Source organism: Balaenoptera borealis (assembly GCF_965194805.1).
Source record: "Balaenoptera borealis genome assembly, chromosome: 18".
In the NCBI taxonomy this organism is placed as follows: domain Eukaryota; kingdom Metazoa; phylum Chordata; class Mammalia; order Artiodactyla; family Balaenopteridae; genus Balaenoptera; species Balaenoptera borealis.
The window spans coordinates 74,375,808-74,394,631 of NC_138877.1; the positions used below are offsets into that span (position 1 = coordinate 74,375,808).

The window sequence follows — 18,824 nt, forward strand, 5'->3', positions numbered from 1 at the left end:
TGATTTACACTTAAAATATATTTGGAAGGCAGCAGAAACTCTCACACGGAACAGACTGCCAACCCAAATGTTAAGCACTAAAAAACTGCCTGGCATCATTATATTATCCATTTATCAGTTTGTCATAAGAATTTGACACATCTTGTCATTGAAAGTTAGAAATAACAACTTCCCTCCTTGGAGCTTGGAAAGAGATGGAATATCGCTACAGATGCTAAATTCGCACGACTACCAACCAGGCATGCGGATCCCTAATACGGAACTGCTGACGTCTGCTCAGCGACCACCATATAAAAAATTCATTCCCGTGGTAACAAACACATAGCTGTTTGTTCAAAGACTGCTAAAAAAACGAAGTTAAACGGCAGTCAATTTTATCCAGTATTCTAAACTTCTGCCAGGACTCCGTTTAATATTTTATTTTACACTGAAAATGTGAAAAAAAAATTTTGACGAAACCACCTGAAAAATGTGGCATTATGCAATATTTTAAGATGTTACCATCTTAAATGTAGAAGAGGATCCGTCAGGCTCTCTGTGGATTAGATATAACTAGATGAAGCACTGGTACAATTATATATACATTAACACTGGCTTGAAGCTAGGTTTGCAAACAGCACGATAAAGTGTCAGCCAATGAGAACAGCTTTGATCTGAAAGAGCAGTGCTAATAATTGGCACTTACATCTGATGAATTCTACTCTTCTGAATGTAAGACTTTTGTGGGAGTTAATTATTTTATTCTGGTTGAGTAATTGATAACAACTAACCGAGAGCGAAGATTACTGACTGCAGGAACTACAAGTTCATCCTCCTGATGCAGAAGTACTTGGACTCTGTCCTACCCCCTGTGATACGAGCAGTGCGGGACACACAGACCTAGACACACATGGGTCACGCTGCTATACCTGGATTTGGTTTGACAAAAGGACTTGTTGTTGAACTTCTTCCATTTGTACCAGCTTCAAGTTCTGGCCGTCTTGTTGGATCATTATGCCTGGTTGACCCAGCGGAACTCGCATCTATATGAAAAACAAGCGATTACTTACGGCACAGACATCTGATGGGCTCTAGCTTTAGGAGCTGGATCTATATCTCAAGAGGCACAAATAGAAATGAACATAAGATTCTTTATGCAAAGTACTGTGAGATGCAAGAATATAATTTTCCTTTGAAAACAAAACGGTTTTACTAGTTATTTCAGAGGTTTAGATGGTGAGGCCATCTGTGGAAACTATAGGGATTCTTGCATTTGGCAGGCAGAGCATTGCAGATGACATTTTAATTTAACTGAGTGAGTTGACTGATTACTATCCCAATTTCTAATTAGAAGAATATTTCTTTCTGCACAAGAGGTCATCTCTGTGTGAAAAGGCTCAGTGAACACAAGTCTTCTGTAGTCAAGATGCAGAAATGGGCAAAATGGCAGAAACTTAGTTTGCATTCTGGATATTTTAATGGTGAACCAAAGAGGTGTTTTGCTTTTAAGAAGGAAAAATATATCTGTGGATACAGACATGGCAATAGACATTGTACCTGGCTGACCTCAACTTTTAGAAGTATCTCCAGTAAAAGAAGTGGGTTGCAACAACTTGAGGAAATCTGTCAGTGGCTCAAGGTGCAGAGAAAAGTTTACTTTGGAAACTAAACTGCAGAGTGAGTGAAGGCGCGTGTGGGCAACGCTGGCGCCATACTAGCTGGGGGCTCAACCAGATCAGTGGCTCCGTGAAGCAGCAGACGGTCTTTACCTTGTCCAACTTTCATGAGGATCTTCATGGCTCTTGTCTGGCACACCCCTCCCTCCTGGTTATCCAGGCCCTCCAAAGACCCATTTGATGTAGCTGATTAAAAATAAAATGGACAAAACAAAAAAATAAAGAAAAAATCAGGAAATCAATAAGCCAAGTTTACATGAACATGAAATGTCTGAAAACAATTTGGAAAATAAGAATTCACTCTTAGTCACAAGTTTTCTGAAAGTATGGGATGCTGAAGGGCAAAACGAAAAAAATAAAGAAATAAAGAAAGATGGATATCGTCCACACTGCCGCACGTATGACCTCTGGTTTCCAATGTACTTAAGTGCCTTCTCCTCCCTTTATAATTAACGGATTTTGTCTGATTCTACAGATAAAAGGGACAGCATCTTCCAAAAACCTGACTATTGTGGAGTCAACCTCCTAAAAGCAGAATAGTAAATACGGTAATTTCAAAACGTGGTAATCATCACACAGCACCTGCTTCCTCTACTATAGATTTCCTGCCTCAAGAACAATTACCTTGATGCTCCCTGTTTGTCAAGCATCCAAGTTCTATAAACACTTAGAGAGGAGACTCCCACGCCCCTTTTCTTTCCTCAGCTTTGCTTGAGCTTAAGAGGTTGTCCTAGAATGCAAGTCTTCAAATTCTGGAGTTTTCCTCCATCATTTTGTACTCGACCCGAAAGAATGGATGTGTTATTACCACCAACATCGACCTTGGTCAAACTCTTCAACCAAGCTCCCTGGTGCAGAAGAACTCTGGATGCACAGAGGGTCTCACAGGTGCCCACTGCTCTATGAGGGGCCTGGGACGGCTCAGGACCTAAGGTGAGGACTTGGCTTAGGTCCACCAGCTTGATGCCCTTTCCACCTCGAGAAGGAGGAGGAGGAAAGACAGAACATTTGACCATTTTCAGTGTCTGTTTTTATCCAACAGCCTATGCCCTACTCTGTTTCAACCCATTGTTCTATCTCTTTAGGACGGTGAGTTCTCTCTGAAGAGCGCTGTAACTAAAGCTGTAAAAAGATAGGCTGCCAGGTACCTTGCTGAGGGACAGGATTTGAATTACAGGTCAAGTTCCAGAAGAGAAAAGGAGGTGGGGAGTTAGACGTTTTCATTCCTCCACAGTTCAAGGGGCAGGGAATGGAAATGTTTCATAAACAATTCTGCCAGGTAAATCCTTCTCTACTTTAATTATCAAAGTTTTGTCAACTAACTCTATACTTTTAAAAGCACTGAAAAAGGGACAGATTTTCTGAAAAAAATACATCCAAAGACATTCTTTTAATGGGCTGTTTGTTTTCCAAATGGTGGGGCAGCAGAAAAGTTGGACAGGGCATGCATGGAAATATGTATGCTGTGGGTAATTATCTTGGCTGGAAAACAAGGCCAGGATTGACTTGTCTTTGTGTTCTCGAGTTAGCGACTTTTACTTTCTCTGTTTTCCTTAATAATAATCGCTGCCTCTTGTGTGCAAAAATATCTCTGCTTATCTGAGTGTTTCCTTAAAGTCCAGCCTCACAATCATATCTCACTCTTCTTCTATTGCTGACACTGAGTTTCTCCTGGGAAACTGGGCAAAAATTGTCATCATAGTTTTTTTTTTTTAGGGTGAAAAGTAGATAGTATCCTCTTGTAGATTGTTGAGAAAATGTTTGGCAGATAAATTAGAACAAATACCTAAAAACTCTGCATGCTTCTGCGACTCTTAAAAAAAAAATCGTCTTTTTTTTCCCCCCCATTTTCTCCATCTTCTTTCCCTTTTGTTTCTTCCAGACATGTACCTAAATTTCAAAGTATCCTTTCTTCCTAAAGGCTTAGAACAGTATAGATATCTACAAGCAGGCACTCTTTCTGGGCAATTTCAGAGCAGTGCTATAATCTTCACTTATTCACAGTTTTCTCATCTGATCTTTCTCAAAATGTAGGATATGCTTTTATATAGAAAAAAACAGTGGAAAGCTGATGTCTTTATCTGGCTGACAGTTTCAAAGGTTTAGTTTACTTAATTCAAGTGGCATCTCCATGTTTTCTAATTCATGTACACATAAATGCACCCCAATGCAAAGTTCAATGACTAAGTTTTTCTTGCTAAAAGTTTAACACTAAGTTAACAAATGATAAAAATAAGATCTGAAGGGTGGTACCCAGAGAGAAAAAAGGTGTGTAGCGGGGGGAGGAATATAGATTTACTGAATATTTATTTTAACCTTGAGGTAAAAAGATAAAAGGTTCAGGTCTAAAAGAAAAAAAATAAAGGAATATGAGAAAGGACAGACAAGGCATGGCAGAGAACAGTCCCTGGTAAATATAATTCAGAACTGCATATGCAGAGGCAGAAACTACAGATGACTTCTACTTTGTCAGTCTGGAAGCGCAAGAGGTGCACATAATTTGAGTGACTTTTTCTTTTGATTTTAATTCGTCGGTCAGTGCCTTTTCTGAATACCAATGCCCTTGTGGAGAGCTCCCTTTGGTTTACTCAAAGTGGTGTCTGAAGAACCCCCAAATGTAAAGAACTCCAAAAGTATTCAAATTAAACTGCAATCTATAATTTAACATCCACAAACTATACATGGTAGGAAGAAAACTGTGTAGTGTGAGATGAAACTGCTTTGCATCTTTAACAGTGGAAACTTTTTTTATGCCTTGGGGAGGAAAAAACCCCTCAAGCCCTGGAGGTGCACAGAATGAAATCTGAAAATGCCGCCTTTGCTGAGTTCTTGGAGGCTGAGGCCACTGCTGGGATGGGGGAGGATGAGGGGTGAAGGGGGAGGGCAGGCCAAGGCAGAACTTTGTGAGTGAGGAGGGTTCTTCTGCTACATTCTGGACTCTGCACCTTTCCCCTTTAAGTCAACTTGGAAGTTGCAAAGGCTACTGGAAGATTTTGAAAAATTCATTCCTAACATCAAAACAGCATTCCCAATACTCGGCTGTTTAAAAGGGGGCTAAACTTTAAAATTCAGAGGAAATTCCCTGGCGGTCCAGTGGTTAGGACTCGGCGCTCTCACTGCTGGGGCCTGGGGTTCGATCCCTGGTTGGGGAACTAAGAGCCCTGCATGCCAAGTGGTGCAGCGCCCCCCCCTCCCCCAAAATACGGTTAGATGCTCTGCCATGAAAGATTTTTGCCCCAAGTTAGGTATGATGTAAGAAGCAGTCAGGGAAAACCCTGGTTTTTGTTTTTGCTTTTTTTAAACATCTTTCTTGGAGTATAATTGCTTTACAATGGTGTGTGAGTTTCTGCTGTATAACAAAGTGAATCAGCTATACATATACATACATCCCCATATCTCCTCCCTCTTGTGTCTCCCTCCCACCCTCCCTATCCCACCCCTCTAGGTGGTCACAAAGCACCGAGCTGATCTCCCTGTGCTATGCGGCTGCTTCCCACTAGCTATCTATTTTACATTTGGTAGTGTATATATGTCCATGCCACTCTCTCACCCTGTCACATCTTACCCTTCCCCCTCCCCGTGTCCTCAAGTCCATTCTCTACGTCTGTGTCTTTATTCCTGTCCTGCCCCTAGATTCTTCAGAACCATTTTTTTCTTTTTTTAGATTCCATATGTATGTGCTAGCATACGGTATTTGTTTTTCTCTTTCTGACTTACTTCACTCTGTATGACAGACTCTAGGTCCATCCACCTCACTACAAATTAACTCAATTTCGGAAAACCCTGTTTTAAGATGTGAGCACCAACAGAAACTTCAGAAGGTCAACTTCATAGCAAGTTCAATTATAAAAACTCAGAGTAACTTCAACTTACTTTATATTTGATCTCCTAGTAAAAATTAATGTCTCTTCCCCATGATCTGCTTAACATGGAGAGTAGAGAGCGTGGGCCTAATTCTAGAGCTGCCTCCCCACCTCACCACCTTGAGAAATGGCACAGCTGAAAGCCTTCTGTCCTCACGGCGCCTCTTTACTGGCAGCGAATTCTGCAATAAAGCCTCAAGGTTAATATTCTGATTTCTGCTGCAATAGCCAGTCACCAAGAAGCTTTAAAACCCTTAGTGGCTGACTTTGAAATACAACAAGAAATTGCTAATGCTTGGGAATAAAATCTACTTCCATTTCAGGAGAGGGTTTTGAAATGATTCTTATTGTTGATTTGAATGTATTGGGAATTTTTAACTTGGAGAAAGTAAAAACAAACGGTTAACCTCATTCTACTTAGTTTTTCTTTGCATCTCTCTAGCAGCGTCATCTAATGCCACCACAATCACAGTATTACTGTACTAAATGGATGAAATTGCATTTAATCATTTAGAGATAGAAAAAATAACATTGTTATATCTAAGCTTCTAGTGCCCGGCCTTTTTTTTTTCCTTGGCCCAGGGTAAAAATAGGCTTTATAAAATTAAAAATTACTAGAAAAGTATATCTACTTAGAAAAGAGGTTTAATAAAGATACATGGGCATTTTATAGCCTGCTTTTAAAAGCTTTTGCTTCAGGGATCTAACAGCATGTAGTGAGTGTACTGAAATCACTAGATTGTTCCCCCAGGGCCTGATTTTAAGTGGGTGGAGATCATTGCTCAGCAAAAAGGTACCCTGAGTTCACAATGCCTAAAAGTTCTCTTCACATCCGAAAACTACTCCACCAACATCCGTGCGTTCCCATTTATTTGTACACGAACTTATCTGCAGTGTGCTGGTTATCTGAGTAGAAAAAAGGAGAACCAGTGGGCAAAGCAGACCAAAAGGGCAGGACTATTTCTGGCTGTGTTTTTTAGGCTGTGCCCACGGAGAGGAAGTCCTATCGCATTTTAATGCATCTTCATTCGGTTGTTACTGCTCTGCACCCCTGGAAGGGTAAGCTGCTGCCCTGGATCTTGGCTGTTTTTATTTCAGTCTATCACTTCAGATGGAGAATTAACTGCTGGATGTGTGCCGAAATATGGGTCCCATGCACAAAGAGGTTAGGAATGAGGGCAGCAGAAAAAAATTCTACAGAGTAAATGCATCCCTATGAAGGAATATTCTTAGGTTATCATGGAAAGAATGAAACATCAAAATATACTATGGAGGACATTTTATACTATTTTCTTTCTTTCTTTCTTTCTTTCTTTATCTGGCCGTGCGACACGGCATGTGGGATCTTAGTTCCCCGAGCAGGGATCAAACCCACAGCCCCTGCGTTGGAAGTGCGGAGTCTTAACCACTGGACCGCCAGGGAAGTCCCTATACTACATGTGGCTTACTGGGATGGGGCCGGGATGGGGTGGGGGGTTGATGGACACTCCAAAGCAAATAGTTTTTATCAACTTCATCAAAGAGGTCCATCAAAGAGACACAGAATAAGCATACAGGGTCAGGAAATTGAGAGAGTTCAATTTTCTAGTAAGAATGAAAACTTCGTGTTCATATAAACTGCACATGACAAAATTTGCTCTTATTTGATTACGAAACAAAGAGCAGTTTATGAAATCCTCTATCATCTTCTTGGCACTATTCTTGTCCATCATGTCGTCATACGCTGGCCCTGCTAATTCTGATTTCTTAGGGCAGCCTTTCAACACATCAGTCTCCTGAAACTCAACCCAGGAACCATAAGAACTAGAAGCCTATTACCTGGCAAACTTAGGAAATAAAAGAAGCAGAACCAAGTGGGAAACGTGAAAAGTGAAGCCATGACATTAAAATAAATATGACACGTAAACTAGGTTACTGTTTTCTTCTAGCAGGGCTAACAAATTTTTGAGTATCTAAAAACAAAAAATTAACTGAGATATGTAAGTTGAAAACCAGAAGGCTGATAAAAATATAACTACTTAATGTGAATATACATCTCAGGAAGCTAAGATCTACCCTACTTCACACCCTGACACGAATTCAAATTCAAAATATATGATGCACATTCAAAATATGTACTAAAGAGACAGGAATTCCATTTCTAGAACTCAGTGTAGTTCAATGCCTTGGGTATCACGGTTATCCTTTAAGATACCAACTTAGAAGAAACATTCTAACCATGGAAATGACAACAACCCCTGAATGCCAAAAATAAATGCCCTTTTCTTTGATTAATAAAAACTTCTGAAGCAAAAACATCTGTATAATGTGCCGAAAGGACGATGAAAAAAATCACTTCTTCTAACTTCTTCCTTTTTATATGCTTTTCTCTGTGGATTTATAAGTCAAAGAAATGAGAATATACCACCATGATTTTCCAAGGGCCTCACTATTTTGCTTGGTGTAATATCAAAAAAAGTTCAGCAGTATTTCAACACATATGGTATTTTATCCCAGAATGCCTGATCTTAGAGTAAAAGTTTTATAGATTCTTCTTAAAATGGCCTCGATTTGACGAAAGAAAAATACAAAGGAAGTTACAGGACGTGGGTGTTTTTCACCCAAGGAAACAGTGTTCCAGAACAATGGGATGAATCACCTGAACTAAACCCGCATCATTCTGGTTGTGTTTTGAAATCTGAAAGCAGTAAATCAGGCATTAAGAGGTAACAACCAGCTTAGCCCCAGTGACTTCTTTACAGCACAATTAATTAGTTTCTCCACTAGACAGAACGATTTGGAAAAATGAATTAAAAACCAGAGTCACAATTTAGCCCCTCCTCCCATATTAAAATATGAGTAAAAATAGCAAGTATCCAGTGTAAATGGATGTTCTTGAATAAAATGGTATAATTTTATTTCCTCAATGTTAAATGTTCACCATGAGCAATGATAGGATATTCTACTGACAGCTTAGAAATGAGAGTTTTGAGAAATGTAGCAACCTTGAAACAGTTGTGTAAACTGCTTTTGTTTGTGTATTCACTAAAAGATTGGATGATATTACTTTGCCACTTTCACTCTTTTGGGAAGAGGGAAGATACAAAGATACTACGAAGACCTGAGTCTAAAGGTGCCAATATATGTTAGTATATCTCCTATCTCCCATGTTATGCAAGACTTGGACATTGAGGGAGGTCACCCTATGGAGAGAACGGTAATAAACACCATTCCTAGAACAAAAGAAATTCCATCACAGCTTACTCATTAAACCTCTTCACTGTTAAGAAGTGTATACAAAAATTAAGGTAGTGACAATCACTGAAGATGCTAAAAGCCATAGTCATCTTTGACGAGATAGCCCTGAAAAGCCACTGACTATATACAACCGGAGTGTAAAAGAACAGGCGGTAAATGTGTGTGTGCAAGTGTGTGCACACATAGCAGGGATATGTCAGTGACAGAAATACCTTCCAGGCTCAGTGGGTGCTCTGACACTTTCCTGAGAAAGATCAAACAGGCCTGGTAATAAATCACCTGTCCCCTCTTTTTACAAGAGGCATGCTTAAACACACGAGATCATTTATGAGTGGCTTACTTTCTTTCTCCTCACAATATTGCTTGCAACACCTTGATGTCTTGATTTTTCATAAATTCTGTTGCGGGAAAACATCCCTTTCTGAGTCTAAAATTTTATTGCTACAAGTTATGATGATTTATGCAGGTAGAATCTCTCATTAGGCAAAAAAAATTTTCAACAAGACTTCATAAAAAAGCTTTACATCTAGCGTGCTTTCAGGGAGTTAATCTTACTGTCACAATGATTCAGAATGAATTGTGAGAATGTGATAGTCAATGGTTAAAGCATAATTTACCTTTATACATGTGAGTCAACCTTAATATGGGCTGAAACCTACTAAGAAAGAAGAATCATGTTTTAAAAATAGGGGGCCAGATGACCATTTCAATATAATGACCAAACTCACATTAAAAAAAAAAAAAAGAATGATGTCAGAGTTCTAAAGATAAAACATAATTCCCTATTGTCTATATTAGCTTTACTTAAGCATTCTGATTTTTTTTAAAAAATGAGACTTCCTGGTCAAGAGATAGTGATAACATCTAATAAAAACATTCTGAGCCATGAAAAAACATGTGTTTGCATGAATTATTTCTAGCACACAATTTCTAGCCCACTCCCGAGTTTTTGATGGTCTTCATCATTGAAATATCTTTGTGGAGAGGTGGAAATGTCTAGAGAGCGAAGGGTCAGAGTGGAAAGTTCACAGGGGTTAGGGCACACATCCCAGAAGCCTCGTGCTCAGTCTGCTGTCACTAATCGCCTGCAATGATATTAACGACCCAGTAATTGGGAGACCGCGGCACTGAAGTGGAAAACCTCCATCTGAGGCAGAGTTCACCTCTGGGTGGTAGGGCTTCACCAGTGACTGAATTAATGTTTGCTGACAGTTTAGAACATAACACTGTAGATGAGAAAATGCACCACTCTGATGGCATAATAGCTTAGATGGACATGATGTTATTTGCTTTGACCATCTAGAGACCAGTGGTAACCCCGGTAAAGTGCCCTGTCTGAATTTGCCCTACACATGAACCTAATTCTGTTCAGGGGACGTGTTCTATGCTCCAAGAAGCCAGAGCAATTTTCCGCATGTTTGCTTCAATAAAAGAATACCTTCAGCTCCTGGTTTAACATCAGGAACAAGGAAACTGGGTTACTCCACTAATGCAAAAAGCCATTGGCGAAGCAGGACTGTCTTTTAGCAACACACAGCCTAGCTCCTCTGTGAAGTGATCAATTATGCTCCTGACAGAAGTTCTGCCTGCCCATCCATCCATCCATCTACCCATCCATCCATCCATCTGCCCATCCATCCATCTATACATTTATCCACCCATCCACCCATCCATCCATCCATCCATCTGCCCATCCATCCATCTGCCCATCCATCCATCTATACATTTATCCACTCATCCACCCATCCACCCATCCATCCATCCATCCATCCATCCATCTACCCATCCATCCATCTGTCCATCCATCCATCCATACATTTATCCACTCATCCACCCATCCACCCATCCATCCATCCATCCATCCATACATTTATCCACTCATCCACCCATCCACCCATCCATCCATCCATCCATCCATCTGCCCATCCATCCTTCCCTCCCTCCCTCCATCCATCCATCCACACAAACTGTAGCACTTGTACTTGGCTAAGGAAATTTGAAGTTTCTTACTACCTCTTTTGTACATTTGAGAGATTTTTATTATTTTTAATTTTACTATTTAGCCACTTCCCATTGAGGGGCTCAAAGTACATTTGATCCTTGAACAACATGGGGGTTTGGGGCACCAACACCTACCTAGTCGAAAATCCGAGTACAATTGATAGTCAGCCCTCCGTACCCGCAGTTATTCCATATCCACGGATTCAACCAACAGCAGATAGTGCAGTGCTGGAGTATTTACTACTGAAAAAAATCTGTGTGTAAGTGGACCCAAGCAGCTCAAACCTGTGTTGTTCAAGGGTCAGCTGTACTCGATAAAACACAAAGCATAGTCTTATTGAAGAAATGGAATTGATTGATAGTAGCTCTAAAAAGAAAAAAGAAAATTCAGGAGACCTGACAAATTGCTATTACAACCACCGTTAACCAATGGCCCTTTCTCCTTTCCTACTGCTCTGTAGAATTTCTTAGGTCAACTTTGGGGCACATGATTGAAGTTAGTTATACGTTACAACAAAGGACAGGGCCTCTGGCCCAACACGTCTGATACAAACACAGAGTTGTCTGATATCCAGTTCGAGTAGCATCCTTGCATCGCTATGTATGCACTATGTATGTACATATGCTCTCTTTACTGTCACTATGTATGTGACATGTATGTACTCGTACTCTCTTTACCATACTCTGTAAGTAATGTGCTTTGGACTAGACTATCTTTCCTCTTGCTTTGCATACATGTATATGCTTGGTGCCCCAGGAGGCACTGTCATAAACTAATGACGTTTGTCTAAGGGCCTGACAACCCGCCTTGAGTTTTGCCCCTGACATTTCATGGCTGTGTGAACTGTACTAAACTACTCACACTTTCCAAGTTCTGTTTTCTCACAGTGATAAAAATTCCTCTGTCACCTGTCCTTTGAGACTGTAAAGTGACAGTCTCAAAGAGTGTGTGAGGCCATAACACTTCCCTCTAAGTGATCAAACACCCAGCCTGAGATTTCAGACTGTTAGGAACAAACGTGGGACTCTTAAAAACTATATAAATAAGTTTTCGCCAAGTAATCTTTTCATGTCTGTCTAATGACTCTTGGCTATTTCTTAAAGTACTTTATTTTGCTTTAAATTTTGATTTTCATGATAAATATTTAAAGGCTATTAAGAAAGAAACTCATTCTCATGCTTGTACAAAGAAGTCTCCAGGACTGTTCAGTTATTTACAAGTCTAAGTAAACTTTGAAAAAGCTATAAATACAGGTGCTAGAGATATTAAGATGTATTTTATGAAACAGTAAAGGCAGTTTTATTCTGAGCAACTCCTAAATAATCCTTTTTTTCCCCAAGGAATCGCCTTCATTTCTCATCTGCTCTTATTTTACATAGGAGGTTTTCAGTCTCTCCCCATTGCTTTAAGAACCAGTCATTTTGTCCGTTCAAGAGTTATTTTGGGAATAAGGAATAGCGCTCACACGGCAATCTCTGTCTAGCTTTAAATGAGATAAGCTGTCACTACTGCCTAGGTGACGCCGTTGAATATGAACAGAGTCTCAATCTACAATAGCCTAATCCTCCTAAACCCTGACAGATACGGGATAAATATCCCAGTGGCCACGACTCCATCAGACCCGCGAGCCAGAAGCTTCTCAGCACAAGCTCCAATTGAGCAGAAGTTGAGATTTTATTCCTTAAAATATAAAGAATTTAAGCTGTATTCATATTAAATTGAACAAGGAGCCTTACTGATATACTCTAGGAAAGAGCCTTCAATACGGTCAGAAAAGGATTTTATGTTAAGTTAAAAAATAATAGAAATTCAGGGGACTTCCCTGGTGGTCCAGTGGTTAAGACTCCGTGCTCCCACTGCAGGGGGTGCGGGTTCAGTCCCTGGTCAGGGAACTAAAATCCCACAAACTGCGCGGCACGGCCAAAAAAAAAAAAAAAAAAAAAGAAAAAGAAAAAATGATGCTTCTCATTACCAGACTAGTGAAATGATGTAGTGTCCCAGCTTGTCTCAGTGACAAGGCAACCCTGACATGTACTTTTTTCTCCAAAAGAATATTTATACTACATTGGAATGCTGCTGAAATGATCAATAAAAATAAACCTTTCCTTTGTGTAACAGGGAACAGAGAAAAGGCCCTGGCAAGGTTGGTGAGATGGTAAGTGGGGAAATGATTACATGTGTAGAAGTCTCCTCCCAGTCTGTCTCTTTTGGGTCTTAGGGAGGATCTGCTAACAAGCTTGGGCAATTCCACCAACAAAAAAATCCATAAATGCGTGTTTCTTGGTAAGGAAAGCCCAAGGACAAAAGAACTTTTTTAACACTCCAAGAAGACAAAAAAGAGGGAAGATCTTATAATTAAGTTACGCAGCATTACTGAAACTTGGACAATCTCCGGAATTTCATTTTGTGGATGGCATTTCAAATAAGTGACACTTTTTAAGCCCATCTTCCCCGCCCGCCAGCTCCCAGGAGAGCACAGGCTGTCTCACACCAGCCCCCCACCTCGCCTCCCCACAAAGAGACCCTCAGTTGTCCTTATTTGGTGCCAGCCATGGAAGCAAGCACTTTACATACATCACCCCATTTAAATGCACATCATCCCCAGCTGACAGATGAAGAGACTGAGGCAGACTGGGTAAGTTACTTGCTGAAGGGCGTTCAAGAACCGAGGTCTGCCTGACTTGGGACTCTCAGCTAACTACCATGTTCATCTGTCGCTCTAAGTGCTGTGTGTGTGTATCCTCCAAACACCCAAGATTCTGATGACCGTTCTATTACAAAGCCAACTGTCGTAGGTTAAAAATAAAAATGTGTTTAAATGCTTGAATTCACCAATGATATGCAAGGTATCGAACATAAATCCCCACCTCAAAGTCAGATAAGTGACAGGCTGATGTTGTAACATCCTTGAACTTGATGATGTTTAGTGATGGAAATGTAGATTTTGCTACCTTTATCACATAAATAATTCATTAATCAAAGCACATAATCACGTTACAGAGGCCACACATATATTCTAAAATAAATCTAGGACTTCCCTGGTGGCTCAGTGGTTAAGAATCCGCCTGCCAATGCAGGGGACACGGGTTTGAGCCCTGGTCCGGGAAGACCCCACATGCCGCGGAGCAACTGAGCCCATGCGCCACAACTACTGAGCCTCTGCTCTAGAGCCCGCGAGCCACAACTACTGAGCCCACGTGCCTAGAGCCCGTGCTCCGCAACAGGAGAAGCCACTGCAATGAGAAGCCCGCGCACCTCAACGAAGAGTAGCCCCCGCTCACCGCAACTAGAGAAAGCCCGCGTGCAGCAACGAAGACCCAACGCAGCCAAAAATAAATAAATTAAAAAAAAATAATTAAAAAAATAAAAGACATCTATATGTAAAAGTACATTTGAAACCTCCCATAACCATTTTGCTAGGGAAAGGGCTTACAGTACATTCAGTATATTTTAGTGCCACTTGCTACACTTACTCGCAGAAATAAGTAAATCAAAAACAGAAAAGAAAAACACAAACAAACAAAAAAAGGAAAACAAACACTCAACAAAAATACAGGAATGGAATCTGCTGTTCTTCTGTTTTGATTCTTTAAGAATAGTGTTTCCTTATATTTGTGTGCAAGCATTTTAATTTATTTTGCATTTTTGCTCAGAAGTGGAGTTTATGTCTAAAAAACAGCAAAGCTGACTGAGGAGTTTTCTAATTTTATATGCTCTGATAAAATTTTTTTTAAAAATTGCTTTGGAGAATGAAACCAGTGAAGGGCCTATGAAATGGTGACTCATTCAAATTCATTCAGTGTTTCTCAAGGAAGACTTTCCCAGGCAAGGAAAGCAAGGAGTGGCTTTTGGAAGGACCACTGTGAACACAGCAGGGTGTAGTTTCAGAGCAACGTTTAATCAAACAATCATTAGAAATGATGACTTTTAGACTATTCCACAAATCCATGTCTTGGCTACAGATTTGAGGTAAAATAATGTAAAAAGCCACACAAAGCTAAATTGGGAGGTGCCTTGGGCATAAGGTGTTCTTTCTAACAGCTGGGCTGTGCCCATGGTTCACTTAAAAAGTATCCACACAGTGGCATTCATTTTCATCCATCTCTGACTCACATGATTTTGGTAGTGTGATGAAAACCTCTTTGTAGGTATTTTGCAAGGTTTTATGCTGAGGCTGGAGGACCAACCCATGGAACCTTCGTAAGGGTAGATACTGCGAAGGGCCTCCACACCAAAACCAAAACTGCTGACTCATTCAGCTCCGGGTTATCACTTCTAAAAAGAAACTGGAAACCAAGCGCAGAAAGCATCTACAAGAAACGTTTTTGACACAATTATGTATTAAGGCTGAGAACACAGTTAGGAATGCTTGCCTTGTATTAACTGGTGTGTTTTTCTAAGACAGAGCTTCCCTTGACAATGGGCCACTTCAGAACAGATAGTTATTTTATAAACTTAAAAAAAATTTTAAAGACATGATCAAAATAACTGTAGGTTATATAAAATGTTTACTTTCTTTTTAAGACAGTTAAGAATCTGAATGTAATGAAAAACAGATCAAATGGTCGTAGCATCCCCACCTTTGGATCATTTAATACTAGGAGATTTTATTATGCAAATTAAACCCAAGTCTAATGACTGAAACGGGTCACTTGAAAAAGTCAATTCTCAACATTAAGAAATCCCATATATACCATTTTGCCACATGTCAAAGCACATAGTCATCTAGGAGAAAAACGAATGAGGATACATATCATTTGGTCGTGTCATTTCCTAGGGGAATTTAGTGGATATTCGGTAGGTTCAAAAATACACTCCCAATTTAAAATTAATAATGACTTCTAAAACTTAAAAGTGTGATGCCTGTATTTTAAATCTGGTAACACTACAAATCAAATTCACTGTCTTTAAAGAGTTTACAGCAGATCCTGTCCATTCAATTGGAGAAGAGCCACCCTGACAAGAGATCCCATACTGGATGTGTATGTCTAACCATAAAATGGTTTGGAACTAGAGACTTCCATCATTAGCCAGAATAACAACAACAACAAGAACAGTAAAAGCAGTTTCTAGAGAAGAAATCAAAATTCAAAGAAATGAAGTGACTTTCTCGTTAAGCTCACACAGCAGGGTTAGAACCCAGGTCTCTGGGCTCCTGGAATCAGTTCATCTAGGGAATGACCGAACAACACCAATTCCAATTCAGTCCATTGGCAACTTGGACTGTTCCTCTCTGGGGTTATGAAGCACTGCTCCAAACTATCACCTCTCTTCTTCCCTCCTATGGAAAGAAACCAGGACACAATAACGATGCTGTTCATACTAATACTCTTGGTTATGAAGGTGCTCACTAGCTAGACAGGAAGATTTAGAGTTAAACACATGTAATATACTTTGTAGCAACTCAAAAATACCAACATTGCTAACTCAAAGTTGAAGTGGTGATTTGCAGTGTCAAGGGCAGTGTTCCATCATGCCACCTAGTGTAGTACTGTTTTAAGTGGCGTGTGACCCTGTGTGTATGTGTGAGTGATCACCGGCTGTGGAAAGCAGTGACTCTGAAAAATCTCTTAATTGTCTGGGTGCCTTGTGATTCTCGAAGAAGCAATGGAAAGTCAACATTAACTTTTTCAACTCTCTTGAGAATTGTACTTCTCATCCTTCATTTCCTTTCCAGGGAAAGCTGTCCATCCACTGGCTTTGCTGGAGGATGGGTGGGAAATAGGGCCTGCATTTCCCTAAGTATCTGAGGTGTCTTCCTATGTCTGTGACGTGGCGCAAGTCTTTCAACTCTGTGCTCTGAGTCTCCCTGGGCTCCCGGCCACCCTCTGAGCCCTGGGCCCTTCCCCATCCAGCCTGTAACAACCACCCAACCAGCAGCATTCAAACTTGAAACCCTCATCTCTATTTTAAGAACAATTCTTTTATCCCGGGCTACCACGTGCTTTTCCGTGGTAAATCACACCTCCAGGGAAGGTTCTGGAGGTCGGTGTAGCTCAGCTACCTGCTGGTAAACCTGTTACTGAGCCTAACGATGAGTTTTCAAAGAAAGAAAACTGAGATGTGCCGTTATTGTGTGGATTAATATTATAATTATAAATTAAATTGTGCTTCTAAATACAAACCCGTCAGGTGTGGATAATAAGTCGTTATCACGTGCTCACTCCATCAGACACAAAGATGCTGATAAGCCAGGTATTTATTTGCATTTCTTGCATATCATTTCAGACTAAACCCACAATGTTTGCTGAAATCCCACTTGCATTCAGGGGGAACTTAGGGTCCACAAAGCCATCTGCATGAAGTCACAAGCTAAAGGAAGAGGAGGGACCTGGGTCTGGTGGCTTACCTCCCTGAAGAGCCAGTCGGCAGCTAGGGCTGCAGGCACAGTTTTAGAGACGTATTTAACTCTGAGGAACATCTATCTTCAGGCACCCCCTCGTCCTTTTTCCCACCTTATTCAGGGGTCTTAATCTGCTTAATGAATTCAGTAGGGTGGGTTTCAGCTCCCTACAAATGCTATGCTAAAAACATTAGCATCCTGGTAAACAGTCCTACTTACAAAGCCTTTTTTTTTTTTTTTAAAAGACACTGTTGGACTTCCAAAAGCTTAAGGTTTCCATTTATTTTGCCTAATGACTATTTTATATTTTCAAAGATTTCCCTCTTACTTCATACACTTTACCACCCCATCTGCTTGTCCCATCCCTCAAAAGGCTTTTATTTTCATTTTATGATCATTGTGCTTTTAAATCTATAATTCACCACTTTCTCTTTTTGTTACTTATTCTCACTAAGCCACTCTCTGTACATCACGTTGGTTTAAAACTACGTTTTCAGCCTCTGTGGCATTTCAGGTTCACAGCAAAGAACAAGGATTAGATGGCTATGACCATCTTTGTTTTAATTACTAATGAGTGTAATAAAAAATAGAAGATAAGTATATTGTTGAGTATTTAATAAGTAGTCAATGAATTATTGATTTTGCACTCTCAAGAGCAGCTAGGAGGTAGAGAAAGCCAGAGTTTCAACCTGATCACCCAGAGATGGGAGAGCACACCCAGTAGACAGCAGCTCAGTACCTCTGACGACCTGGAGCTCATCATGACGAGTGAGTGCAGACTCTCACCAAAGAAACCAAGAAAAACCATTTCATTGCTTGCCTGATGTGAACAGCTATCCTAGTCACCCAGACTGCACTCTGACAGACCCTGGGCCTGGAACAATCCTAACTCTGTGCCAGCTCCTGACCTGCACCTAGTAGACACGTGTTTCATCGGATTTCACAGCCTCGGGAGTGAACAGTAGCTCAGATAGGACCCAAAGGATACACAGTATCTGTTCCTTAAACAATGTGTCAAATTATTGTATAGGTAAATAAAAAAGTAATTCATTGAACAAACCCAAGTTTTTTCTTATTCTTCCAAACTGGTTTTCATGCACCCATGTACTAGTGTGGGTTGCCTGTAACTCCCATTCTTGGAACCTACAAGCTCCATGAGGAATGGGTACCATTTTACCATCTTGTTCACTGTTGAACCCCTAGCACTTATGCAGTTTCTGGCACAGAGTAAATACTAAATGAATGAGTGAATGGATGGACGCATGGATGGATGGATGGATGAATGGATGAATGGATGGATGAAGAGAAAAGTCATTGCACAAGATTCACCTATCAAAATCTCACCAATGGTTCTTAAAAATGGTTTTGTCAGTAGAGATGCTGAATATATTCATATATATCCACTTATTTCAATACTACAAAAACTCTAGGAGGCTTTTTCTCTTTGGGTATTTATGTTAATGAGTAGTACTAGTACAGGGGGTCCCTCATTCAATTAAGGCTTCTTTAAAAAACTTTTCAGCAAAGATTCCCACCAAATTATTTGCCACAGTAATAATTTTAAGGAAACAAAAATTGATACAAACCTATTTAGCTTATCCTAATTTCTATAAAATAAATGAATAGAATTATACTTACATATAATGTAATAATCTCTGTTCTTCTGAAATTCTAGACCCCAGAGGTTAGGGCTGAATTCTTGGAACTTGATAGTGAATTTTACA

The 18,824-nt window shown here is 40.2% G+C and overlaps 1 protein-coding gene across 1 annotated transcript in view; it reads right to left on the bottom strand.

The window, feature by feature from the left end:
* EFNB2 (ephrin B2) overlaps positions 1–18,824 on the bottom strand; it is a 63,937-nt gene that overhangs the window by 20,734 nt on the left and 24,379 nt on the right. The window contains exons 2-4 of the mRNA XM_082365805.1: positions 18,739–18,824; positions 1,749–1,841; positions 909–1,022 (exon numbers count right to left, since the gene is read on the bottom strand). The exon at positions 18,739–18,824 is cut by the window's right edge and continues 198 nt beyond it. Of these exons, the coding sequence (XP_082221931.1) occupies positions 909–1,022; positions 1,749–1,841; positions 18,739–18,824 (293 nt within the window). The remainder of the gene's footprint in view (positions 1–908; positions 1,023–1,748; positions 1,842–18,738) is intronic.